At 41.7% G+C, this 27,490-nt stretch overlaps 2 protein-coding genes across 11 annotated transcripts in view; one reads left to right on the forward strand and one right to left on the reverse strand.

Annotated features, from left to right (window-relative positions):
* The window catches only part of ASB5 (ankyrin repeat and SOCS box containing 5), an 87,439-nt gene that overhangs the window by 50,602 nt on the left and 9,347 nt on the right, over nucleotides 1-27,490 (reverse strand). The window lies entirely within an intron of this gene.
* Nucleotides 4-25,798, forward strand: LOC309619435 (uncharacterized protein). 10 transcript variants are annotated; one of them, XR_014238950.1, is made up of 6 exons: nucleotides 209-751; nucleotides 2,988-3,091; nucleotides 5,747-5,949; nucleotides 6,171-6,300; nucleotides 7,455-13,735; nucleotides 17,051-19,896. XR_014238950.1 is itself a non-coding variant. In XM_082374630.1 (3 exons), exons 1-3 carry the CDS (start codon nucleotides 27-29, stop codon nucleotides 25,773-25,775), a joined length of 387 nt encoding a protein of 128 aa, XP_082230756.1. In that variant the 5' UTR covers nucleotides 4-26; the 3' UTR covers nucleotides 25,776-25,798. The 10 variants fall into 10 exon arrangements, 2 of the variants coding, with proteins under 2 accessions (XP_082230756.1, XP_082230757.1); XR_014238946.1 differs by lacking the exons at nucleotides 209-751; nucleotides 2,988-3,091 and adding an exon at nucleotides 4-200; XR_014238947.1 differs by lacking the exons at nucleotides 209-751; nucleotides 2,988-3,091 and adding an exon at nucleotides 4-200 and having other exon boundaries at nucleotides 5,829-5,949.

Below are 27,490 nucleotides of genomic sequence, written 5' to 3' on the forward strand. Positions count from 1 at the left end.
AGGAAGGAAAATATCAGCTGGTAACGATGCCTCCAGCTCAAAATATTTATACTGTCCGTAAAAGTGCTTCGCACCCGCCTATTGGTCTGACAGTATTCTGCGGGGGCCATGGCAACACTTGCCGGTTCCCGACACTCCTGACTTTCCGTGCTGGCTGCAAGATGACATCCCGCCTCCCTGCTCCGAACTTCAAACTCCAGGTACTGAAATTTATACACAGATTGTTTCCCTTTGGGGGAGATCTAACTGTCACGAGCGCTCTGAAGACTTTGCGTAAGGGGTTCCTGGTGTTCCTGTAACTGGTATTCATAATATCAAGGAAAAATTAAGCCCATCGATTCAAACCTTGAAAATGGTCGTATTTGTAGGCCATGAGCTAAAGTATCAAATAGTCCATGACTTGATGATTTAATGATCACTCATCAAATTCGCCAAATTGTGGCTTTCACCGTTGTCAGGGAAAAAAAAAATGTGTAAGTGGATAGACTGGAAAGTCACAGGCTCATAACTTTAGAGTGTTTATTCATCCACTGAACACTTCTTTAAGCACCTACTATATGTCAGGTAATTTGCTGGATGCTGGCAGACCAATCCCTGCCACAAGGATCTCAGAGTCTAGAGGAGGAAACAGCCATAAAATAAATACAAGTGAGGACAGGGTAGCACAAAGAGGAAGGGCCTAATCCTGGAAGCGAAGAGTCCAGCAGGGCTTCCTGGAGGACATATAATATCCAGAGAATTTCAAGTAAACGTAAGTATTTCATCTTGACTCTCCCAAACCAAGCAAAACAATATATTTTTTAGCTCCATAATCTTTGTTAAACCCGATCTGATGTAGTTTAGAAATGAAATGCAACTGTTTATAAGGGCATCCTTAGACAAGCTATATTTTTAGAAGAGAAATCGAGTAAGTTATTTAAGAACAATAATGTAGAGTGACAGTATTTTGGCATTTAAGCCAACAAGAATACGCCAAGATACAAAATGACATATTATACAGGGAGCTTGTTTATACATTTGTATGACCAGGCTCGGGGCCTGTTAATTGTTGTATTGCTTCCCGATTCTTCCGAGAAGTTCCAGAATCACAAATAATAACAAAAACCTAAGAAAACAGAAGCGGCTTTTCTGGGAATACAGGAGCATATCAGTGATTGGTCATAGTGGTCAGTGTTGCATGCTTTTCATGCCGTGTATCTTGCACTGATTTATATGAAACATCCCTAAGACAAAGGACGTACTGCTGTGAAATAAATGTGTCAGATAAAGCAGGCTTCTTCTTTCCCCAGTGACTGCGTGGCTCCCAGAAAAATAAATTAGATAAAATAAAATATTAGAAAGCAGTCACTGCCCTCTTTCTGGAAATGCCCCTTGGTCTTGTTCTCACAGGCAGAGAACTAGACTAAGCGGTTATTCACTGGCCCCAGTGTGCCATTTCACATGTGCTTTGGGAATCAATGAAAATGCACTGCAGACTATAGAAGACGAAGTAACTAAATGTGAGACTGCGTTAGTTAAGTGACGGGAGGAGATGACCCTCCAGTTAGTCTTTCCCCTGGCGTGGCGAGGCGTGAGTACGCACCAGAGAGGCATGCCCCGTGGACAGCTGGACCATCACAATACTCTGAGTCACTGCACCCACATCCAGTTCAGTGCTTTAGAATCAGAAATAAAACCCACCTAAGTCATGCCTCAGTGTCTTCTAAGGTTTCACTCCTTCCTCTCTACCGGTAAGTGCTATTATAAATAATTACCTCCACATCAGCTCACCAGGGGACTGGATTCTTTTGGGTTGAGGAACACGTTTATTTCAATAAGGCTGCTATCGTTGGAGCAGTAAGTTTAACTCCTTATAGTTTTACTAGTAGGAAAATACTGCTCTCCAATAGTTAGGATTTTATGTCAAGATGTCACGCTTTATTTTAATGAGCTCCTTGATTTCCCACCTCTATTTCTTTCATTAGCATAAACTCTCCCTTGGCAACTTTTACCATCTCTAGTTCTAGTATCACTAAATAAAAATTAAGGCTAAATAAAATAACTCATAGTAAGTGAACTCATCAAATATAAACTAGATGCTGTATTTTTCACATTATAGACCCTTCCAGGCAACATCATAAGTTATTTTATTAATATTTAAAAGACACATGAAAAATACTGTGCACCTATTTTCCTGGCATTTGTGTTTTCTTAAAAAATAAAATATTGATTAGTAATTTAAGGGATTTATTGAGATGAATACTTTTATCATTTACCATGTTGAGAGGATGTGGTAGAGTGATGTGGTGATTAGCCAGTATATCCCAACTGATCTTGTTAGTTTTGATCAATCAATCAATCAAACCAAAGTTGAGCTCAACAGTTTTGTTACTAGAATGGGCGATGTGAGAGGAGATAAAAACACAGGAAGAAATCATTTTTTTATATAAATTTATTTATTTATTTTTGGCTGCATTGGGTCTTTGTTGCTGCACGCGGGCTTTCTCTAGTTGCAGCGAGCAGGGGCTACTCTTCGTTGCCGTGCGCAGGCTTCTCATTACGGTGGCTTCTCTTGTTGCAGAGCATGGGCTCTAGGCGTGCCGGCTTCAGTAGTTGCGGCGCGTGGGCTCAGTAGTTGTGGCTCGCGGGCTCTAGAGCTCAGGTCCAGTAGTTGCAGTGCACGGGCTTCGTTGCTCCGCGGCATGTGGGATCTTCCCAGACCAGGGCTCAACCGGTGTCCCCTGCATTGGCAGGTGGATTCTTAACCACTGTGCCACCAGGGAAGCCCAGAAATCATTTATTGAGAGTTCACTATAAGCCACATGTTTTACATAAATCTTCTCATTTACTATCTTAGTCTATCCTGGAGGGGTGAGTATTATTGTCATTTACAGTTTAAAGATGAAGAAAGTGGAATTCAGGGAGTTAGTGACCTATAAGAGTATTTGAACACAGTTATGACTCTAAAATACGTGCTCAAGTTACTGCCCATATTTTCTATTTTTAAGCACTTACCGTCTGAACGAGCAAGTACGATTTGTACACAGAGTGAGACAGAGTCACAGAGACTTACACACAGTGGAGAGGTTGGTCTAAGACTGCATTTAATCAGGTACCTAAATTAGCACCTAAATGAGTGGGGCAGCTATCCATGCTCTGATGATTACATGAGCTGGAATCTTGTGTGTGCTTGACACCTGGGAACCAAGGAAAAGGGGAATGTTTGGTGACTGGGCTAATACTTCTCGATTATTCAAGGTTAAGAGTCGGTGAGCAGCTCCCATTAAAACAGCAGAGAGGAAGCTGATACAAGGGCCAAAGAATAGGGCAGTTGAGAGTTAGTTCATTGAAAACAACGCTGAATGTTCAAAAGAGGGTCAAATAACTGAGTAAAAACAAAAAGAATGAGGATCAAGGAAAGGACAGGAGGCGTTTGCTGGTGACCTTCAACTCAGTATCTCAATAGGATAACGGAGTGGGAATTAGGACTTCAGTGATCAGGGGTGATCCTCAGAGCAACGTCCAAAGAAAAAGGGCCCCTGGGGTTCCTCCTTTTGTCACCTTTCTGGGTATTGTCTCTGCTCCTCCCCACGGTACAGTTGTCAGAGGACAGTTCCTCTGTAAGGCGCCCCCTGCGTCCCCTAATCTTTCCCCTTTCAAGGTTCTTGCTCAGCTTCCTTTAGCATCCCAGGTACTATGTGAATTGGCATTGTGTGTGTGTGTGTGTGTGTGTGCGCGCGCGTACTTCAGAGACTTAATTTCATGTCATTCAGATGCTGAATATCATAATGACTTTCAAATGTGGCCCGATGAGTCTTCAAATTCTCAAAGAAGAGAGAATTTCATTTCCAGAGATTATGGCGCTAAATTGTTTTGACTTAACTGCAGTTTTGACCCAAGCTGTTATACTAAAAATGTCAAGGGGACATAATAAAAATTGCCTGTTTCTAGTGCTTTCCAGTTGATAAATCTTAGCATAAAGATTTTTATGTAGAGGAAATAGAGTGAGCCCATTGAAATAACCATTTCCTTTAAAAAAAAATGTGATCCCATATTCTCTGGTAGAAATCTAAAGGCTCTAATTGACTTTTTATTGCTAATTTCCAAAAAAAATGAAATTACAGGGATACATTTCAAATAGCAAAGTTGCTAATGTTCAGTACAACGGCAGTCATCTTCCCAGCTGCGGACCAGGGATTTTGAGGAGGATTTGTGCACAGTGAATACAAACTGAGAAAAGTCATTTGCTCATAAATCTGAAGTTCAATGGTGGCTGGGCTGATAAAATGAAAGAGAAAAAATTATGCAAGTTGCTATTGGTGGGATAATAGCTCACTGCTGTGCTTAAGACACCATTAAAAACATAGCCCTTGTTTTTTAATTTTATGAAATCTCATGAGGAAAAAAATAAAGGCAAATAAAGGTCTTAGATGGTCAGAATACACTGGAGCTTTACATGTTTGTATACATAGGAATTTGAAGAAAAACAGAAATGTTTACACTTGAAGTTGAAATCCTTAAAGGGAATTAATAACTGAATTTAGCCTTATCTCCATTCTGTAGGTTCTGTAGATTCTGTTTAATTAGTTTATCTACACGTACCCAAAAGCTGTAATCATGGAAATAGATACTTCACAAAGCACGTTGTTAAAACTCCTGGCATGGACTTAGGCACTGTGATGTAATGCCTCTGTCCTAAAAAAGCAACGTACTCACAGCAGAACTATAGATACTGATGCCTCGGGTTCCTATTAGATATCTCTAATTATTGATGAAGGATAAACGCTCATAAAGATTATAATCATCATATTAATTATTTATGTTGTTAGTTGGGGAAAGTTGGGATGAGAGGTGTTCTATTCTGTTTGATTGTACTTTTGGGGGGTAAATTCTTGCTTCTGGCTCTAGCCATACTTCCAGTATAATGGAACAAAAGAGTAATTCCTGCTAGCATTAGAAGAATCCATAAGAAGAATAAAATACTATCTGCAAAGTTGTGATTTACTTAGATTTCATCCAGGCTCTTTGGGGAAAAATCACAGGCTTTCTCCAAAACTCAGAACAGCCTCTATCCTAAAAATTGAGTCACGTTAAATGGACCTATGTGGTCAGCCCTGAGTAGAGGTTCCTTTAGGTTAAAAAGATTCTAGTCATATATGGGGTCCAGAAAAACTTGGCTGAGAGCTGGTAGCTCTACATATTTGAGGGTTTAAAAAATAGATTCTAATTTTAAATTAATATATACTTATTAACACCTACTACATGCCATGCACTCATTGTTCTAGATATTTCATCTGTTATAATGGAGTTTTTTGTTTGTTTGTTTGTTTTTTGCAAACCCATCTTTTGTTTAGAGGATCATATCTCACCCAACCTCAGTCCATGTTCCTGACCTCCTGGCTCCAGAAAAGGACAGTTGACCAAATTAGGCCAATGAAGATATTTCTGGAACTGCTGTTAGAGTTTTGGGAAAGATGCTCTTATTCAGCAGGGAAAGTTAAGATAGCAAGATCTAACCCTAAAGATGCTAGAGCTCTCCTCGTCAGTAAGGGAACAGCCTGCCTAGGAAGGAAGCCAATGTGAAGGAAAGCATAGTCAGGATCTGGGGAGGTAGTGTCATGGCACCTTCATCTGAATACCTGGATCTAGCTGCACCTGAAGTAGCCGGATCTGATGGTAATACAGATTTGACAGTAAAATGAAATAATACATTCCTTTTAGTTGTTAATTAAACCCATGTGGATTGGGATTTCTCTCACATTTACAGGAAAAGTCCTGATATATTTATATTTTCCTGAGTCCTTATAAAGAAAATACAGCGTAGGCATCATTCATCCCTTCTGTACAAGGTGAGGAAGCAGAGACTTAATGACCAAGCAATCTGCTGAGATTCTACCTCTTCAAGTGGAAGTGCTGGGACTCATGCCTGAACTTCTGTCACTGCAGCTCTTCTCATGTTATCATTCACAGGTTAGAGCTGAAACATTCGTATTGTCTAGGGTACTCACTGTCTTCCCCCTCTATCTTGGCCTGAGTTACAGTGTACATTTGTGCCATATTTGGGTTATAAATAGTATTTAACTGAATACTCAAGTATATCGTTGGGCTGAAGCTGAAAGGCCCCACCCAAATCGTTGGTGATTAAGAATTTGTTGTAACCTTCTCATTTTAACAAACCACTTATTTTCAAGACGATTTAAAGGGAAGACTTTCACTATGGCATCGTTTTGAAGATCCAAAGCGTGAGGCCGTCTGAGCAGTGAAATGATGTTACAATGATCTTTCAAGTACAGCATGGCGATCTCATCTGCCTTTTTATAGGTATACTTTTACAATTAATAGTTATCATTTCTTCAAAGAGGTAAAACATGTCAACTGCCCTGGGATGTTGCCAACTGGCTAAGAAAACTGGGATCTACAAGTGCCCCTGTCTAGGATGCTAAGATTTCAGTGTCTTTGACAGCACGTGTACTGCCTGTGTGCTCTCCTTTTAAATCTATTTTTTTAATCTCCAATTATAAGCGTCATTATGAAAGAATCTACCTCACATGTTGTCAGGTTTAAATGCAGTAATGTATAGCATTCATGGTGCATGATAGAAGCTCAGCAACTATTAGTTTTATTATAATGATTCCTATTATTTTGTTATTTAAATTATTTAAATTAGAATCCATTGCATAATAAACACTACAATTTTGCTGTGTGTTTGTCTAATTAAATGTCCAAATTTCAACAGTACTTTACTCTCTGCCAACTACAGATATGTACTCACATGAAAGAAATCTATCGAACTCCCTCTGGTGTTAGAAAATAGGCCCATTTCTGGAACTGGGATTCATAACCAATGTTCCATATAAAATAAGTGATATATTCAATTTTTTATTGAAGTATAGTTGATTTACAGTGTTGTGTTACTTTCTGGTGTACAGCAAAGCGATTCAGAGATATATATACTCTTTTTTCATACTCTTTTCCATTATAGTTCATTACAGGATATTGAATATAGTTCCCTGTGCTGTACAATAGGACCTTGTTCCTTATCCATTCTATAGATACTAGTTTGCATCTGCTAACCCCAAACTCCCCATCCATCCCTCCCCCACGCCCCCTGCCCCTTGGCAAACACAAGTCTGTTCTCTATATCTGTCAGTCTGTTTTTGTTGCACAAATAAGTTCATTTGTGTCATATTTTAGATTCCATGTATAAGTGATATCATATGGTACTTGTCTTTCTCTTTCTGACTTACTTTACTTAGTATGATAATCTCTAGGTCCATACATGTAGCTGTAAATGGCATTATTTCCTTCTTTTTTACGGCTGAGTAATATTCCTTTGTATGTGTGTGTGTGTGTGTGTGTATATATATACATCTTCTTAAATGATATATTTTGCTTCAAGATATGAAGGATAGCTATAACTTCCTAAGAAATTTGTTCATCATAAATATTTTGGAATATTTTATTCATTTTCCCAGGCCCAGGACAAAGATGCTCAACAGTCTTGGATACAGGGAAGAGAGCAGACACTCCAGGTCTTAGAAATAAACCTGATCTCACATTAGAATCCATGGTGCCTCATCTAAGAAACTAAGGTTCTGGGGCTTCCCTGGTGGTACAGTGGTTAAGAATCCGCCTGCCAATGCAGGGGACATTGCAGGGCTCGGGTTCGAGCCCTGGTCCGGGAAGATCCCACAAGCTGCGGAGCAACTACGCCCGTGCAGCACAACTACTGAGCCTGCGCTCTAGAGCCCGTGTGCCACAACTACTGAAGCCCGCGCACCACAACTACTGAGGCCCGCGTGCCTAGAGCCTGTGCTCCGCAGCAGGAGAGGCCACCGCAGTGAGAAGCCTGCGCTCCACGACAAAGAGTAGCCCCCGCTCGCTGCAACTGGAGGGGGCCCGTGCGCAGCAACAAAGACCTAACGCAGCCATAAATAAATAAATAAATAAATAAATAAATAAATAAATAAATAAATAAATAAAAAGAAAGAAAGAAAGAAAGAAACCAAGGTTCTGGAACTGCAAAACCTTATCTGAAGATGTGATCATTGCAACGGTAATAAGGCAATGGTAACAGCGCAATATATTTTGTTATGTATTACAGCAACCCTAAACCAGCCCATGAATTAAATAAAGTTGTACAAGTAGGGGAATGCAGACAGTGGAAGCTGTATGGCCATCTGAAAGCCTGGGCATTTACTCTGAGGAGCATCTGTCAGCTGGCATTACACATGTCCCAGGATAAACTGGGTAAGGCAGCAGAAAGTGCTAGGGTGAGGTCTTTCAGAGACCCAGCTCTAGCTGTGAACTCCATGAACCTGGGCAAGTTCCCTAAACCTCTGGGCCTGTTTTCTTACCTATGAAACAGGATGATAGTGCTATCACAGACTTGTAAGAGTGTATGAGAATTTGGCCTGCATTTTGTTCAATTTCCTTTTAAAGGCAACCCCTGAATTTGAGAGCCTCTGATTTTATCACTGTTTCTAAAATCATAACCAAGCTCACCCTCCAGTAATAAATTGCAGTTTCTGACTACTAAGTAACCACAACCTACGCCTCTGCTGAGCAGGTCAAGATAGGACTCCCGGTTCACCACATCCTGCTGGGGCAGGTCCTGTGAGCTGGGAGACGACGCACAACAGGCAGACAAGGTCCTTGCTCTCCCAGCGTTAAATCAACATCAGCTGACTCAGCCTGGTCGCGGAACAAATAAAATATCCAGTTTTTTACAGTAGATTTTCTTGAGATTATGCAATTTTTTGTGTTCTATTATCTGATGGCCCAGAATGTAAAAGGGGCAAAAAGTCAAGAGAAGCCTTCGTTTGACCACCAACCTCAACGTTGGTTCAGTGTTTTATATTCTCGCCCATCTTTCTCACTTGATGCAGGAAGCACTCTCAACCCTCAGTTTTTCCTTACAGTTACATTGTGGCTTGATTTTTTCAAGGCAACTGCCTTCAAGTTTGGCCTGGTCCAGCTTTCTTGGGGAGCTCCCCAACCTGGCCTTAGTCTGTAATATCACCAAAGGCAGGAGTGGGCTTTTTAAATATTTTGCAGAAACAAACAAAGATGAGTATGTATGACGCTGTTGTCCACGAAACCAAGATAAGATTACTCTTGAGGATGGGTGGGGAAGGCAGACTTCATGAGACAACCGAGGGTCCTGGCAAGACAGTGGTGCCCTTCACCCCTTCACATATTTGTCACGGGGATTTGGCAGCTCATATGTGGAGAAAGCGAAAGATCAGTGTCTGAGTAAGTGAGGGAACATTAGTGAGGAGCTAATTGGGATCAAATAGGTTTTTAAAGTGTATCTTTCCTCTCTCTCTCATTTGGGATAAGTCCCTTCCGTTTCACAATCTGGCTATTCAAACAAGCACATTTAATATTGACCCACTTTCTTTTGTACAATGGTTTATTATAAAGAACATCTGCAGCATATTTAACGGGCCTAGTTATTCTCAGGTTATCTGAGGGTGTGTTGTAGGTATTCCCTGCTCATATATGAACTCTTCCGGAGAGGCAGCAACGCCTCTGGGGCCGTTGAATCCTGACCCTCTGACTTGCCATTTCTGGGACCACCAGTAAGTCAGTTAAGCTTCCTGTGCCTCTGTTTTTTCATTCATAAATGTGAATAGTAATAATAACTACACCAACTGGTTGTCAGGACTATTAAATAAGTTACTATTTAAAAGTATTTGGAACAATGTCTAACACAAACTAAGTGCTTTACAAGAATCTGTTGAATAAATAAATTTTAAAATAACAAAAAATATGGCAACTGAAACAAGTGGATGAAGATGAGGTTGGAAGATGTAGCTTGGTGTAAGAATCTCCAGTAACAGAGATGCCCTAAATATAAATATGAATGCCCTTTCATTTTCCATGAGAAAAGATGAATCCTAAAAAAATGTTCCTAATGGATATATTCATATGAATCAAAACCGGAAATAGTCCAAATGTCCATCAATAGGAAATGGATAACCAAATTGTGGTATATTTATAAAACATAATACAGTTGAACAATAAACCGATTAAGCTACTGATGTGTGCAAAACATAGAAGAGTCTCAAAAACTTCTGTTGAGCAAAAGAGTACATATTATATGATTTCCTTTATATGAAGTTCAAGATCAACAATATAAATATATGGTGATATGGATTAAAAGAATGATCTCTGGGGTTGGAGTTGAGGATTGATTGGAAAGGGGAATGAGGTATCTTTCCAGGAAGATGGGAGTATTATCTATCTTTACTTGGGTGCTGGTAACATGGAATATATATTTTAAAAAATCTTCTCAAGTGTATATTTCAGATCTGTGCATTTTACTCTAAGTGAATTACAAGCAATAAAATAAAAACTGACAAAATAAATAAATGTTGGCTTCTGGTAATGGCAGGCTAGTTAATTCAGAACAGACCTCCCAGTGGAGACAACAAACATTTCTGGATGAAATATTAAGACCATGTTCCTAGTAATATCAACAAACTATGAAAAAAGTGAGAAGTAATTGGACCAAGAATTTAGGACAAGAGGAAAATCCAGAGAGGGGAGCAAGGGATTTGGGGCCACATTTGTCCTAGGAACAGGAAGAGATGGCAGAGAGGTTAACCAATCCTCCTAACAGTCTCTGGAGGAAGGACAAATAAAAGTTGAAGTACAAGGCCTGCCAAAATCGAGGACCATGGTACAGGGCTCACACTTAGAGCTGATATCCAAAAGCCGTAAAATATAGAAGTAAGAATGAACCAGAAGTAAGCCAGCTGCTTTCAATGACTACAATCTACATGGTCTAGAAAATTTCTGTCCTGGAGATTGGATTAAGGTGACTCAAGATTGCTAGTACTCATAGGCACCTGTCAGAAAGAAACAACAAAAAGCATGCTCTCTGGAAGAAGACAATATCACAGGCCTTAAATTATTTCTATACATCTTTTTAAAAACATTTCTAGCACTCATTGAAAAATAAGGAAACACACAAAAAGATGTATCGATATGAATCAGAACCAGCACAAAGAACAACAGGAAGAGACCCATAAATATTCGGGATAGTGAAGTTTCCAGAAATCTAACATGTATCAAGTATTTTACTAAGCTTATAGAGATAGATGCCAAACTAACATCTCAGCAGGAATGGGGTCTTTAAAAATGACATCGCAGATTTGAAAGCAAAAAATTAAAAAAACATTTATCTTCGAACTGTAAAACTCGCTATCGGCAATGGACGGGTACACCAGCAGGTCAGCTTTAACTAAAAGAAAGTTAGTGCATCTGAAGATGAGTCAGAAGAAACCAACCAAGATGAAAGAGACAGAAGAAAGAACAAGAAGGAGAGAAGATGCAAGTAGAAAATCTAACATATGTTTAATCAAGGTCTTGGAAAAAGAGAATGGTCCAAAGCAAAATTTGGAAAGATAATGGCTGAGAATTTTCCAACACAAATGGAAGGTATCAGTCCACAAATTCAAGAACCCAATGACTCCCAAGCAGGCTAATTAAAAAAAAAAAAAAAATCCTCCCTGTCAAGAACGTGAAGGATCTGAGATTTTACCCTACTTAAAATGTAATAAGTTACCTGCCATAGATTCATGGCTGCTGACAGAACACACCAGCCTCCTGGGTCAAAGGCTATTTCAAGTCAAAGGGCTCCATTACTCAAGGTACAGAAAGTAGCAAGAGGATAGTGTTTGCATCAATTCCTCCAGCCTCTCACGTCCCTCAGGGTCCCAGGTATATCCTGCACATGTGGTTTGTGTCACAGCTGAGGAACTCCAAGCTTTAGGAACCCACATCTTTCTTAATGGGCAGTAAGCTTGCCTCAACTTTGCCCTGGAGGGAGACCATTATCTTTATTATACTGTGTAATACACAAACCTGCCCTCTGCTCCAGAGAAAGACACTGATCTCTATCTCCCAAAGAATGTTATACAAACATCCTCGAAAAGATAGTCTAGGAAAAAGGCAGCAAGTGCCTCTGCTTACAGAAGAGCACAGACACAGAGACCCATGGAGAATTGTGTGCCAGCAAATTTTCCCATCATTTCTGGTTTCTGGCTAATTTTCCCATGAGTCTGTGACAGTGTCAGCCACTGTGACTAATCTGATCAACAGAGGCTGGGACCAAACCCCTCCAACGTGTCTCATACAGCATGTAATTAAGGCTACTATACACAAGGCTCCAAACGGCGGGATGAGGAAAACCTTGCAGTGTTGATGTCAACCATTCCCCCGCAGAATCCTGGACCCTACCAGCTGAACTAGTCCCATAAACCATCAGTGCCTGCTTTCCAGCACCGAGGTAGTTTAACTGAGCAATTCAGCTAAAGTTAGGAACAAATTTCGAACCATCTTTTCTAAATGTAAGACTCCCACCGTAAGAATAATTATCCTCAGAGTATGCATAAATCATGAGTCACTTGTCTCTCTGGGGAGCGACGCCAGGAAATCAAGGGCAGCCTCATTTTGGAGAGATCTGTGCAGTCATCTGAGAGCTACATGAGCTACTGGTGGTGTTTTCTAAATCACTTCTTAGGTGCAAGGCACTTCGGTTTCAGGATGGAGGCAAGTTAATGCCTGGTTTCCACACAGATGGACAATCCCAAGGACGCTCATGGCACCCCTGTACAGAAAGTATTTACAATTGTTGGGCCACCCCGAGCGATGCCTCCATTATTCGGGGGGAGAGGGACTTGGGTTGGTGGTATCTCTAACATAGCCTCCCAATGGCTGGTCAGTCTTAGGGTTCCCAGTTTAGTTTGATAATTGAATCTAGCTTTATTTTTAAAGAGACCGAGAGCAGTTGGTAAAGTTGGTCCAGGCTGGCCCACACTACAGCCGCTAGCATTCACCCACCCTCAGGAAAATCTGAGTGATGGCTACGGGCGCAGAAGTGCAGAAAACACTCGGAGATATTGAGAGGGAGACGCGGGAGCTGAGGCCACCCCTGCTCTTTCTAAGAGACTTCTCAACATGGTTAAAGGGAGTGATGTGGTTAGAACCATTTGTCTGGAGATGCCAGGTTGTTATTCATTAAGCTGAAGGAGCCCTAAATGTTTGGGAAAACGGCAACAGGCCATTTTTCTTTGTGAGGAAGGCTCTCGGGGCGAATCTGAAGGGCAAAGATCATTGATGTCCCTCCCTTCCTGCACCTCCCAGGTCTAAGGTGTCCCCTTTTCATGTGCCCAGGGTATAGGCCCCCTCCACTGACACAAGATGGTCTTCCTCCATTCCAAGAGCTGTAACTTCACCTTTTTCCTGATTACCCTTTACGGACCCTCAGAACTTTTGTCCAGAAGGGTCAGATGCAATCAGGACAAGGGGATTTTTGTAAAGCACAGAGACCCCTGCATCTGAGCGTAGCCTATGTGGGCCGTTGTCGTGGGAGATGGCAAGCAGTGTCCACAAATAGCCATCCTTGTCCTGATGATCTAGGACCAGGCAACTCCAAAGGAATATATCCAGGTGGCTCGACTAGAAATCAGTTTGACTCCCCATGGGCCCCTTTTGGCGGGGCTGTCACCGGGAGGGTGTACTAACCAGGCTGGGTCACTATTGGGGGAAAGAAAGATGCATTATGCCTAGGAATGGGCAGGGCAGAATCCTGAACTTTCAAAATGAATCTGTATAACTCCCCACTCCTTTCATTCTGATCATGACCAGGAAGCAGGTGAGGGGGGAGCTCCTTTTCTGGAGAGAGCCACAGTCAGAGACTGACCTGCCTTCTCAAAGTGTGTGGGCCCAGGAGGAAATGAGGAAGGTAAAGTCAGAAATTCTTTTTTAGTGTATTTTTAAGGAAGCTGTTCCGGTGATCAGGTGTCCGATGCTTGTGGATGGCAGGGAGCGTGGAAGGTTCATCCAACACCTTGACTGTCCATCTGATGCTGAGTAGTTTTTGTGATAAAGACACACCATGGAGGGACTGAAAATGGTCCAGAAAGCTGAGTACGTGACGCAGATTACTTTCAAGAGCCCCATGGTTAGCTGATAGGACTGGAAACACAGAAAATATCACAAACAGAAAAAAGTTAACAGTGGTGAGGCACCACCAATAGGTCCAGGAGAGGGTCAAGTTCCAACGCAGTCACTCTGCCAGGAGTGGGGGGCGGGGGGCGTGCCCCAGGCCATGCAGCCCCTTCACTTGGAGACAAATGACAGGGGTCACGTCTGATGCGGTGTTGGCCTCTGCACCAAAACCAGACTCCTTCCCTTTGGCCCAGTCCGTTATGATGGATGTGTCGCCATGTTCAGTGCCATGGTGGATCCAGGCAGCGATGTTTGCAAACTGGGTGGTGCAGACTCAGTCAGCGGCTTGGCTTGGTCTCATCAGGATGAGCCCTTACCACGGGCACCGGCACGAGTGAGCCAAATGGTTCATGCTGTAGCACCGTTTGCTACCATCATCTGTGGCCTCCGAGAGGAGTGTCTTCAATTTGTGAGCTTGCGGTTTTCCCAGTTGAGACCGAACGGCTAGGCCATTGGCAACAGCCCAAGAATCAATAAAAGTCTAACGAATGAGGCTCATCAAGGGGAGTGTTGGCTGGAACTATGAGAATGGAATCGAATTCCACCCACCAAGTGGAGAGACCACATCCATTTGCAGGTCTGCATTGCAGGCACTGAGGCTGGACAGCTCCTGCAGCCCAAGGACACCATCTGGTTTCAGCTTGACCAAACCGGCAGTGAACCAGACCCAGGGTTTCAGTTCATTATGAAAACAAACAGCAGCTGTGCACATGCATGGCTCACGCAGACACAGTGCTGAGAAAATGATTCCCTATACCCCCAAAAACTACTGTACACTTTCATTTAGATGAAGTTCACACAAAGGCAGATTTGAACCGTTGTTTTTAGGGACACATACTTAGGTGGTAAAAGTACAATGAAGAAGAGCTAGGCAGTGTTTTACCAGGTTAGTAGTTATCTTTGAGGGGCAGGAGGTGTGACAAGGGAGGTGCACATGGCAGGGGGCAACATCCTATTTCTTGAACCTGAGTTACCACTTTATAACTGATTAAGATATATGTTTGTTTTGTGCATTTTTCAATATTGTTGAATTTCACAAGTTTTAAAAAGGGAGTAAGTCCCTTAGCATGTTAATGGGTAAAGGAGTTGGAATCTAAAATCAAAATCATTTGCTCTTGTGGGTTACCAGTTCAAAGTAAAAAAAAAAAAAATCTCAAGCTAAAATAAGATCCAAACATGATTCTACTAATTTCTTATTCCGCTCAGTCCAAGGAGTTCTCAGGAACTGGGTAGAAGTGGAGTTCCTGCAACTTCTGCAGCCTAGATTCTCACTTGAATGACTGTCAGGGCATCAGAAGTCCTACCAGCTCAATGCCAGGTCCCGATGTTCCTCACTTATCAGAAAGTTCAAAGAGATACTAGGTCATAAAGGATTGTCAACAGCCCTAGCCCCATACCAAATGCAGAAAATAAACCAATTCCCAGTTCCTGGCAGTTATCCCAGGAAAAATTACATTCCTAGAACCCAGTATTAATATTGCCAAAACCATGGCAGAAACTCAATAGTATCTGAGCGTACGAGAGCAGAGAAGAAAAAAAAAAAGAAAAATCTGGGTTTTATCTTCACCAGATTGCCTATCAAAGGATGCGAACTGTACAACATCTATGCTGTGAACTTAAAGAGAAGAAATTTGTCAGCAAGAGCTGAATTCGTGTGCTATGGAATTATTATGTCTGGAAGGAAAAGCCCACCCATATACACTCTTCTTTCTCAGAGTGACATTTGTGACACTGAAATCTTTTTGCAGAGATTCAGAGTTTGCAGCGGAGACGGTTCCAGTTGCGGGATCTTGTTTGGGGTACTTTTCTGTCCACCCAGTGAAGCATCGTCCTTCCCATTCCCCCTTGAGCCTCACATGTGGGCACTCTGGGCTCTGTGTGTGAGCCCCCCAGGGGGGCTGGTCCCAACAGTTTCTTGTGAGCAGACACTTTTAGTCTTGTGCCACAGAGGCTGCTGCCACTGTCTTTACTTGAGGAATTGCTTAGGTTTAAGAGACTTGTATCTCAGAGAAAGTGTCCAGCAAGTTCTCCACATTTGTTCCAACTGGAAAATCACCCTCGACAAACTGCTGAACTGAAAGCTACTTTGGGGATTTTTAATGCCTCTTTCCTGAGAGGCCTGGGGAGGCCTTTATCAATTTCTCCAGGTGCTTTCTTTGCTCCACTGTGAATTCTAGAATCCCAAGCATGTTTCTTCAGTCTGGGGGCACAGGTTTGATCAGCGGCTTGGTTCTAGTCTTCATGCTACTCTGTCCCTTTGAAGTTTATCTATTGAATCTTTGAGTATTTTTATATTTAATCCCATGGATACGCCACATGAATTCAAGGTTATTGTTCCTTGGACCAGCTTGCACCTAAATGTAGATCGGGGCATCTCAATTTTAATTCTAAAACGTTTCTAGTGTTTTGTGGGAGCACAGCCATCAGCTATCCTACCTTCTCAAAGCAGCAGATACATTCTGTCTTCTAGTACCTAAAAGGTCTCTTTCCAGAAAGACCTGTTTCTCTATAATGAATACTCCTTCCAGCTCATGTCGCACTATCATCGCTGAGGTCCCACACTCTGCAAATGTTTGCCGGGTGTACCTCGGGGGCAAGCTGTAGTGACCTGTACCCTGAGACTGCACCTGTGCTGATGTCCTCGTGCCTTTGTTTCAGAAAGACGCTGAGCAGGTGTTGTTTGCTCAGAGCCTCCCCTACTTGCAGCTCTACCTTTATTAGGAGAAACCCCTCACCCGTGGGCAGAGTAGAGAGGTCACAGCTGCCCACACCCAGACGGGGCAACAGCCACACGGCCAGAGTAACTTAGGTCGGCGCAGTGAGAAGCTGACTGCACCACTGTGGGCGGCCGACCAGTCTAAGAGAAGCTCCTGCAGACCACCCAGCGTGGCTGCTTTATGGCTTCTGTGGACCCTAGGCTCTGTGCCTTCAGGGACCACTTCTCTGAAATTAAAAAAAAATTATTACAAATGTATCAAAAATGATGTGTTATGACTGCATTGGTATAAAGACAAATCCAAACTGGATTATATCTCTTTCTTTTCTTCAGATTTTAAAAGAAATGAAAACACTTTCAGGGGCCCCTGAAAGTATCGTGGCTTTAGGCGCCATGCTTACAGTGTCTACAGGGTGAGTTGCCCCAGACATCAGGCCAACATGCCCTGGCCCACAGGAAGTCCGAGTCCCAAGCCCAGGCTCTGACAACTCCGTGTGGGGTTTTCTTCCTTATAACTTATTTCTCAGGGATCCCGGCCAATGTAACATAATGACGAAGGCTTGGGCTTCCCTGGTGGCGCAGCGGTTGAAAATCTGCCTGCCAATGCAGGGGACATGGGTTCGAGCCCTGGTCTGGGAAGATCCCACATGCCGCGGAGCAGCTGGGCCTGTGAGCCACAACTACTGAGCCTGCGCGTCTGGAGCCTGTGCTCCGCAACAAGAGAGGCCGCGACAGTGAGAGGCCCGCGAACCGCGATGAAGAGGGGCCCCCGCTTGCCACAACTAGAGAAAGCCCTCGCACAGAAACGAAGACCCAACACAACCAAAAAAAAAAAAAAAAAAAAAAAAAAAATGGGACAAATTATAAAAAAAAAAAATGATGAAGGCTTGAGGGCGTCCAGTAAATAACACCTTTTATCCCTCCCCAGGGAACAAGACAAATAGTTAGGAAGATGGGGGGCAATGTATCACCTTTATTACCAAGAGAGGCTAGGTTGAAAGATACCATCCATTTACTCTAGGAATTAGAAACATTCATCCACCCAACTGCTGGCAATCCTGCATGGAATTCGACCGCTCTGCAAGGCAGGAAAGAGTGTGCCCCTGACCGGGCAGCAGAGATGCCCCCTCCTGGTAAGAAGCTGGCTCCCAAGAGGTAGAACACGGAATGCTGGGGGGCACGCCCAGACTTTTCTCCCTGCACTTAGCAATCAGAGAAGTCACTCAGTGCGGGGGAGGGCAAGCGGGGAGAGAGGTCACCTGAGTGTCTATACCTAGGAAAAGGAGCTCAGAAGAAGTATGCCCTTCCAAAGAGTCCCTGTTAAACCTTAAGCACGTTTAGAACCTCTCAAAGGATTGGAAGAATAGGAGAGGCATTACACTCAAAGTTATTTTGACTTTTTAAGCAAAATCTGCAGGCAAAAGAACGAGGGAATGAAGATAAAGCTCTATGTCACTCACTCAATAAATCAATAATATTTATTAAAATGGTTACGCCTAAGTCCTTTGAAATAAAGGCCATTCAAAATACCTGAAGCATTTTTTTTTTCAACACATGTAATAGAGGAATAGGCGTTGATTCTTGGAGCTTAACAAACAATCGCAATATCCATAAAAAGTAGGAAAGTGATTCCTTGCACTTGAGTTTCTGTTGCTAGGTTGAGTAGCACTAAAAGTAAACAAACAAGGCAGAGAAAAGAAAAGTCTTTGATAAAATTACCCTTTTATTATTATAGAAAGATCCTGGTCTAACTCCATCAAATCTCTGTGATATTCGTTGTTCAATAAAAAAATATTCACTGAGGGCCTCTACATGGTAACTGGGCATATGGTGGTAAACAAGACAGTCTTTGTCCGCACGGAGCCTGCATTCTTCTCTTAAAACAAAAGAGGTTCCTGGGCTTGAACATTAAAGAGAAATTACACCCAAATTTTGATCCATAGGTTTCCCAAGGACAAAAAAACCAATAAATATTATTTGAAGGAAGTTGGGAAGATAAAGAGCAGCCTTTGAATTCCTGGGACTACTGTGACTGGTAAAATGATACTTGTTGGTCAGTTATGATTTATAAATATAATTATCAATTGCTGATCCATTTTTCTCTTTCACTTCTGCATGTAGATATAAAAATACATCATCATAAATCACCAGCACAGAATTACCATAATCAGGTCACAGTCAACAGGGGGCAGCTTTATTCAACAGCAGTTTAATTGGAATAAATATCCTACAATATCCCCTTTTAGAAACTTTTTTATATATGGAGTCTTGAGGCTTTTTGCTTCCTCAGTTTTATCTCACGATAATCCACTTTATCTATTATGTCTGGCTAGGTCAAAATGCATTCAGTCTTAGTGGAGTGTAGCTTTGTTTCATCAATAAACTCCTGGCGAAGTTTCCTAATCAGATTTATGTTTTACGCCTTGTATAACTGTGTGAGGTGACCTTGTAAGGCAATTATCATTTAAATTTTCTTCAGCCAGGTATGCTTTCCAGTAACCACACACGTATATCTCAAGCTCTGCTTTTAACCCATTTCTTTCTTCTTTCTCAATCTTGTACCGAATAACTCATTAGTTGGGAAAGCTCAATCATTAATTTGCTTATTGCTATTGATATTATAATTAATGGCAACAATATTGTGCTTTTCTAGTAAGTTACTGTAATAATTCTTATACGTTCAATAATCACTTTAAAGTTGCTTTGATACATTATTAGTGCTAATCACTGCTACAATATCCCTGAAATACATACAACTCTCAGTACACATGTGAACACACACGTGTTCACACACACACACACACACACACACACATAAACACAGTTGGTTGATAACTTGGAAAAGATCCTTGCCACAAATTCCTTAAACTCAACGCATCTAAAGAAATAATGCCACAAATTATATTTTCTGACAATCCAAACGATAAAAATATTTGTTACAGATTTGAGATAAAATTAGGAATTCTTGGAGTAACTTTGTAAATGGATTGCTGAAGCAGGTTTTATTTTTCCTCGGTCGGAGTGATTCTCAAACGCTAATGGGTTTTCTTAAGTTCTTCACTTCCGTGGGGGTTTTGGTGTCGGCGCTGGGTAACGCCCGGTAGCATCACTTGTGTGTCACAATGGCTTCTCGTGAATACTGTCGTGTGATGTGCCCAGACGTGCCATACATATTAAGACCTGACCAGAAATAAAAATACAGTTTCATCACTGAAGTCAAAACTGTATTAACTGCTGTGAACAGATGAGATTCCACAGACAGAGGCTTCTGGCCAACGTCTGCAAGACAAGGGCTGATGTGGAGTCCACGCGGCCTCTGGACCGGGGCAGGACCACGTGACTCGCACTGACAGGCGACGTGGGAGCAGATACATGTCATTCCGGGAGGAGGCACACAGTCCGTCCCTTGCCCTCCTTCTTGCCTCAGCAAATACGAAGCCAGGAGACCAAGCCTCACTTGTCCTGGGAACCTGAGTGAGGGCAGCATGTGTCCCCAGCAGGGCACAGAGAGGGGGCAGGAGGCCCTCTGGGCTTTGGGTCACCGAGGTTAACATGTCACTGCAGCACGATGGAGCCCGTCTGACTGATCGTCTCAGCTAGGCAATCGCGAAGTTTCCACAGCAGAAAACATGGGCTGAGGATTTATATCCATTCATTCAGTAAAACTTATCAAGTGCCTACTATGTGCCAGCACCATGTTAGATTTCGGGGAAACAAGTGTGAGCAAAACAGTTTTCCCTTTTGTCATGGAGCTTATATTCTTGTGGAGAACCTGAATACTAATGACTTAAAAGATAAGTAGACCGATGGGTGCAATGTAGGAAACAAGGGCAGTGCTGTAACAAAGAGTAACGGCGGTGACCTACAACCAGGGAAGCCAGGGGACGCCTTTTAGAGAAGATGAAGCGGAGCCCAGAAAAATGAGAGAGCCGGCCACATGAGGAGGTGCCAGGCACTGAAGAGGCGCCTCAGTGGCCTGTGGCAGTCCAGGATCTTGGTTTCCCAGGACCTGACGGACGGCCGCTGTGCCTGAGGCCGGGCATGAGATGGTGCTGACAGAGGGGGCGTGACTGCTGCTTTAGGGCCACGGATAGCGGCCGACGTCATGTGCCACCCAGATTCTCCTTCAGGACGGAAGCATTTCTTCTCCCAGCTGCTGGCGGAGCCGCCCGCTGAGTGCCCTTGGCTGTCAGTCCTCTGGGGAACTGCGCACGATGCTCTCTACAAACCCGCCTGCGTGCTGGGCTCTGTCTTGGGGACTTCCTCTTGCAGAAGCAAACTGCAACATGGCAATAGGTCCATGGGACTTTATTCTAAATTAAATGGAAGGTGATTGAAAGGCTTTACTGAAAGCAAGGAAGGATGGTTTTAGCTGGTGTGTACTGAATTCGAGAGGGCAGGAATAGAATCAGAGGTGGGTGAGGAAGCTTTTAGGGCAGTCCAGGTGAGGTGATGGCTGGAACTAGGGTAGTGAAGTAAAAACTGAGAAAAGTGGATGAACGTGAGATACATTGTGACAGAACTTGGTGGTTAACTGGATAGTGCAAGAAAGGCAGGCATCAAAGAATAACATCAAAGGGACCGCACAACACAATTTTGGATGTGCAGTGGCAGAAGATTCAGGGCACCAGAATTCGACACTGCTTTGTGACGCTTGGATACAACTGCACAAAAGAAAGTCCTGAGAAAAGACTCCAGTGCTAAACATCTTGTGAGATAATATTTGGGCCTCATTTTAGAAAACTGTCCCCAAAGAAATATGTAATCAGTATAGATTTTAAAACATGGCCACAGATGATTATGATTTCCATATTCTAGTACTATGTATTACATGGTGTTTGCCTAATAAATTACTGGCAATTAGTTGCTACCTGGCACTTCATAACTAAGCTGAGGATAAACGCTGTAAACTGAATGACAAAAAAGTAAGAAAACGTGGTTCATTAGGAGGTAACAGCGTAGGCTCAGAAGTCAACAATGGCTTGAAATTCCAGAAGATAGGCTTGTAATGATAAGTCAAATGCCACTAAATGTCATTTTTAAATAGGTATTTGTTTAGTTTCGTGGCAAATTATGCTCATTCGGAGACGGAGATTGTCTCTGCCAAGAATTTATTTAACACAGGTTCACTGCGGGGATTATAATAATTTCACAATCCAATAGCATACAGGATAATGTCTCTTCATAAACCAATAAAGAAATAACATACTCCAAACCAAGAGTAGATAAATTATGCTATCGTTCCAGACAAGGGGACTTGTACCTGTCTATGAGGTGGTTCTCAGGGGAGACAGGTTGACCAACCAGAGCTGATGGCCAGCAGCCAGCACAGAAGTGAAAAGTCCCCTGTTGCTAGAGCTTGGAGCTCCGAATGACCGTAGCGGTGCTAGCGGGCAAGGAGACCTCCCCTCCCGGGGCCACTCCTGGTAGAAGAGTTGCCTTCACCTTGGCAGGAGCTAATGCCCCAAGGTCTTTGGAGAGCTGTTTAGATGAGCGAACGGCAGCCTTGCCCAGACTGAACAGTCGGGCAGCCCTCACGCACTCTTGAGTATTTATAACCTAATGTCCCCTTGTCACAGCTGCTTCTTCACCCATTCTTATTTTTTTAATTAAATTTTTTTGGGATATAGTTGATTTACAATGTTGTGTTACTTCCTGCTGCACAGCAAAGTGAATCAGTTATACATACATATATATCCACTCTTTCTTAGATTCTTTCCCCATATAGGTCATTACAGAGTACTGAGTACAGTTCCCTGTGCTCTACAGTACGTTCTTATTAGTTATCTATTTTATAAATAGTAGCGTGTCTATGTCAATCCCAAACTCCCAATGGACGCCTCCCCCCCATAACCATACATTTGTTTTCTACTTCTGTGACTCTACTTCTGTTTTGTAAATAAGTTCCTTTGTGCCATTTCTTAGAGTCCACATCTAAGCGACATCATATGCTATTTGTCTTTCTCTGCCTGACTTCACTCAATACGACAATCTCGAGGCCCATCCACAAGCCCACAGCGCTGTCCCTCAGCTGCTGAACTACTGCGTGCTCACTGGCAACCACAGACGTGTATGATGACGTCCTGACAGGCGATTTCACTTTTACATCAAAACACTAACTTCATTCTTGAAAACTGCTTCACTCGTAAAAACAACTTCATTTTGTCATTAACAAGTAGATCTGAAATCATATCAAACCACTGCAAAACAGCATTGCACAAGGTCAGCCTTTATGTAATGACTGGAGTAAAAGAAAGTAGAAATTAAACAGCACACAAGGGTCCTGGGAGCAGCTGCCTTATCTGACCTCAGACCTTCTACCATGATCTAGAAGGAACTGCTGCCACAATGACCACCCAAACTACACTGCCTCTGCTGTGATTCTACAGGCTGCTTCACTCCCCAAAGTCAGACACCTGTGTCTGCAAACGTGGATGTCAGTCCTCATTGCCTCCGATTCATCGAGGAGTCAACAAAAACATTACCAAAAAATTGCGGATGCTTGACTTAGAATGTTCCTGATGAATAGTGATTATTTGGGAATCTGCATGAATATCTTCAGGAATGGATCAGCTGTTAGCCTGCTTTTTGGCAAAGTCAGAAAAAGCCTTTCTCTCAGTGGAACTATAATTGATTATTTGAGCTCAGTGGAGAGGGTTGCTGCTTGAGAGATTTATTTATAGTGTCTCAGATCTAAACATTGGACTGAGAGTCTAATGAAATGCTTCTTTTATAATTCCACAGGGTCTTCAGATAATTTACTCCTAGATGAATCGGAGGCAGTGAGGACATGCGTGGGGCACCACCCTCAGTAGGCAAGCTCAGAATGCCGGTGTTCGGGTTTTCTGTTTTCTTTGCTTCTAGAGTTCATTGCGCTGCATAGGAATTTTCAGAAGTAGGCGGACTGGCATTGGTTGTTTGCTAGTATCTTCCAAAGCAGATTTTTGGAAACTATTTATTACAGTTTCTGGTAGGAGGCTCTACTGGAATCCTTTTAATAGTAACAGCGAATTTGCCTGCTATTGTTCAACTTTTTTTTTTTTTTTAACAGATTCTCTTCTTTGTTACCAAACATTGTTGTTTTAGGCAGCAATAAAACAGATAATGAACACGTTTTCATTAAAGCAAGTCTTCTAAAGAGACAAAATCTCCCTGGCATAACAACAATCAGATATTAAAAAAAAACACAATGGGAACATTAAGCCAGTGTTTCATGACGCATAAAATACTCCTACTCCTTACCATGGTTGGCTTAACCAAAGAATTATATTTTGTTTTAAACAGTCTAATATACTATTATATTTAAGAATAAAAACACTACTAATATATATATATATGTATTGGATTTGGAGATTTTATATATATATTATATATATCTATAATGTTATCATTTCAAATAACTTTGAAATACATTACCTTATTAATTCTCATAATGCATTGACTGAACAAAAGCATTGTGTGGGTCGAATATATACTTCATATAAAAATGCCAATTTAGCCTGAGAAAACCAGGGAAGCTTTATTCCCCCAGTGGGAATAAAGCTTCAGTGATCTCCCCGATCAGCTTCCTTGTTCTCCGTTGCTATACTATGACTTTCATAGACCCCTTCTGTTCCCTCCTTCTTACTATCTATAACCACAAATACGGGCAGCATTCAAATCATTTTCCATGAAACTCTTAGGTTTCAAGAATATCAGGAGGAAATATGGTGGGGTGCCACCTGACCACACATGCTGGTGGTGTTCATGAGATTTAGTGCTTAGAAAGCCAGGGCCCTTGCAATGAGTCTGATTGGGAGAGAAGTCTGCAGGACACATCCTCAGAGATTTGAATCAGTGGGGTCCAGAAAGCTTTATCTAAACAAATATCTCAGATAAATTCTTTTGCAGCCAATTGATGAGGCAACATTTGGGAACCAGTTCCTGACTACCTTGGCTCTGATACTTCACATTGTAAGGCATAAGAATATCTGGTCTAGCACTTGGAGTGGATCTGTAATATATTTGATGGAGAATTAATACAGCATTTAACTACATTATGAGTGCAGTTACTATTTAAAACCCAGAGGTGATGAATGAGATGAATACAGTTGATAATAAAATAGCAAGATTGCATATATCATAATTGCATCAGCTGTACTGAAGTCACTAAAAATTAAACCCTTTTTCTTTTCTGAGTCAACAGATCATGACAAGAATCATGAGTGTTATCATTGTTTGTATTGAATTATTCTCTCAGATAATACTTAGTATGACTTGTGTCAAAGATACCGTTTTCTTCCCAATTAATTTTGTATATAATACTGCCCCACTCCACCCTGGTCAACTGAAGCAACTACCTCATATTCCAAGTTTTTGTTTTCCTGTAGATAGTGTAAACAGCAGTTTCAACTTTTACTTATGAGAATCACTGATTTTGGTGAAGAACGACTCATTAAATTCTGTTTGGTACATGATCGACCCAATGGCTGAGAGCCTGGATCTACAGATTGACTTAGAGAGGAGGGCAGGGATGAAATAAAAAAGCTAAGTCTTAGGGACAGACAAGAACAAAAATAAATAATAAACATAAAAGTAGCAGATAACATTGAGCACTATTATATCAATTTAGAATATATAGAAATATCTTATGTATTTCAGTATATCCTAAAATTATCAAAATATAGAATATGAAACTCTACTCCAAGTATCTTCTCATGTAATATCTCATTTATTGCTCATGATACTCCTGTTATGAACTGAATTGAGTCTCCTCCCAAAATCATATGTTGAAGCTCTAACCCCTAATGCAACTAACTGTATTTGGAGATACGGCTTATAAGGAAGTAATAAAGGTTACGTGAGGTCATAAAGGTAGGGCCTTAATCCAGTAGGACTGGTGTCCTTCTAAGAAGAGGAAGAGACATGAGAGCTCTCTCTCTGCAGGTACATAGGGAAAAGGCCATGTGAGGACACAACAAGAAGGCGGCTGTCTACAAGCCAGGAAGAGAGGCCTCCCCAGAAACCAACCCTGACTGACCATACACTGATCTTGGACTTAAAGCCTCCAAAACTGTGAGAAAATAAATTTCTGTTGTTGAAGCCACCTAGTCTGTAGTATTTTGTTATGGCAGCCCTAGACTAATATAAACCGTATGAGGTAGTAGTGTTAATAGCTCCATTTTACAAAGGAAAGGTACAATAACCTGCCCATGGTCAGAAAGTGGACAGCAGAATAATTTTCAGCAGACTGGATGGCTATAAGATCAGTCAAAATAAATTAGAAAATATGTGAAAAGAAGTGCCATAAGCAAGAATATTTAAAACATAGAGATATGGTTTATAACAACATAGCAAGATTGCTTATACAGTAATTGAATTGCAGGATTAGAAATCCAGGCAGAGAGAAGTAATCTCGTAGAAATGTCAAGTGGCCCAGAAAAGGCAGAAATGGGCTTTTATCTGTTCTTTGAGGCTAGATGACCTTGGGAGCAATTCAGGAAAATTTTTCTAGCTTGACGCAGAAGAACAAACAAGGGAGTAGGTAGAAGATAAAGTGTGAGACAACTGTAAAATCCTCATAGCTGTACTAACACAAAATGAGCAAAAAGACTGCATCCCATTGTATTTAGAATAAAGTCCAAATTCTTTACCATCAGCTGTATTTGTAGCATAATCTTAGAACTTATTATGAACCAAGACATTTTTGAAAATGAAATACTATCACAAATTTTCAAGTACAACATGGTTAAACCAGAACAGTTCTGGGCAAATGTGGGTACAGCTTTGCAAAGCTTCCCTTATAATCAGAAAATCAAGCCCAAGGAGTACATGTAATACATCAAGGCTATGTGGCTAGAAAACCCAACGTTAGAAAAAAGATTTACCAGGAGTTATTTCACTAAGAATTAATGTAAATGATCAAGGTATATTCTCAGATATCCATCATCTACATGTTTTATTCCAGCAACTCTCTCCCTAAACCTTTAAATAAATTTTCAAACGTGTTACACACATAAGAAATAATTCTTACCTTAGAAACATTAATTCTAGGCTTGGTAGAAGAATTATAAGTTCACCGTAAGCCTTTGAACCAAAGAGAAGTACAAGTGTCATGTGGGTCCCTCTCTGTACCCACATCTACGTTCAAAGCCTCAATGAAGATAGAAAGTGAAGAAATGTAGTTTGTAGATTGACTGAAGTTTTGCTTTTTCTTTATATTTGTTTGAGGAAAGAAGGAAGACACCTTTCACCACTTTCTTCTAGGGATCTTGGTGTCAAGAATCACTTGGTGTCAGGAATCACTTGGGATCTTTCCCACGAAGGTTGTCACAAAAACTACCAGCTGCTAAATATGATAACTTACAGTGAAACGTGTCTTATACAAATCAGCAGCATAAGGGCAGAAAGACACGCAAAGGGTTCATGTACAACTCAAATCCCATATGCTGACTGGCACCCGAACCACAGCTGTCTTTGGGGCGCTGGGTCTTGCCTGCTGATATGGTTAAGTCAGTGCACGTGGCATGATCATCTTCTCAGCGTCTGTTAACAGATCTTATTCCAGGTCACAAGTTCTTTGCTTCCCCACCTGCTCCTACAATATCATACACTTATGAACTGATTCACGCAATATGACTCATGATTAAACCACAGAAGTAGAATCTGTGCTTCACGAATTCCAGTTTTAGTAGTATATTCACATCCCTTGAATGGTACTTTTTACTTCCTTCCAATATAAGGATTCAGAGAAATGTAACAGTACAAAAAATCTGAACAAACTCCAGCACCCAG

This window comes from Balaenoptera borealis (assembly GCF_965194805.1).
Source record: "Balaenoptera borealis genome assembly, chromosome: 21".
NCBI classification, from domain to species: domain Eukaryota; kingdom Metazoa; phylum Chordata; class Mammalia; order Artiodactyla; family Balaenopteridae; genus Balaenoptera; species Balaenoptera borealis.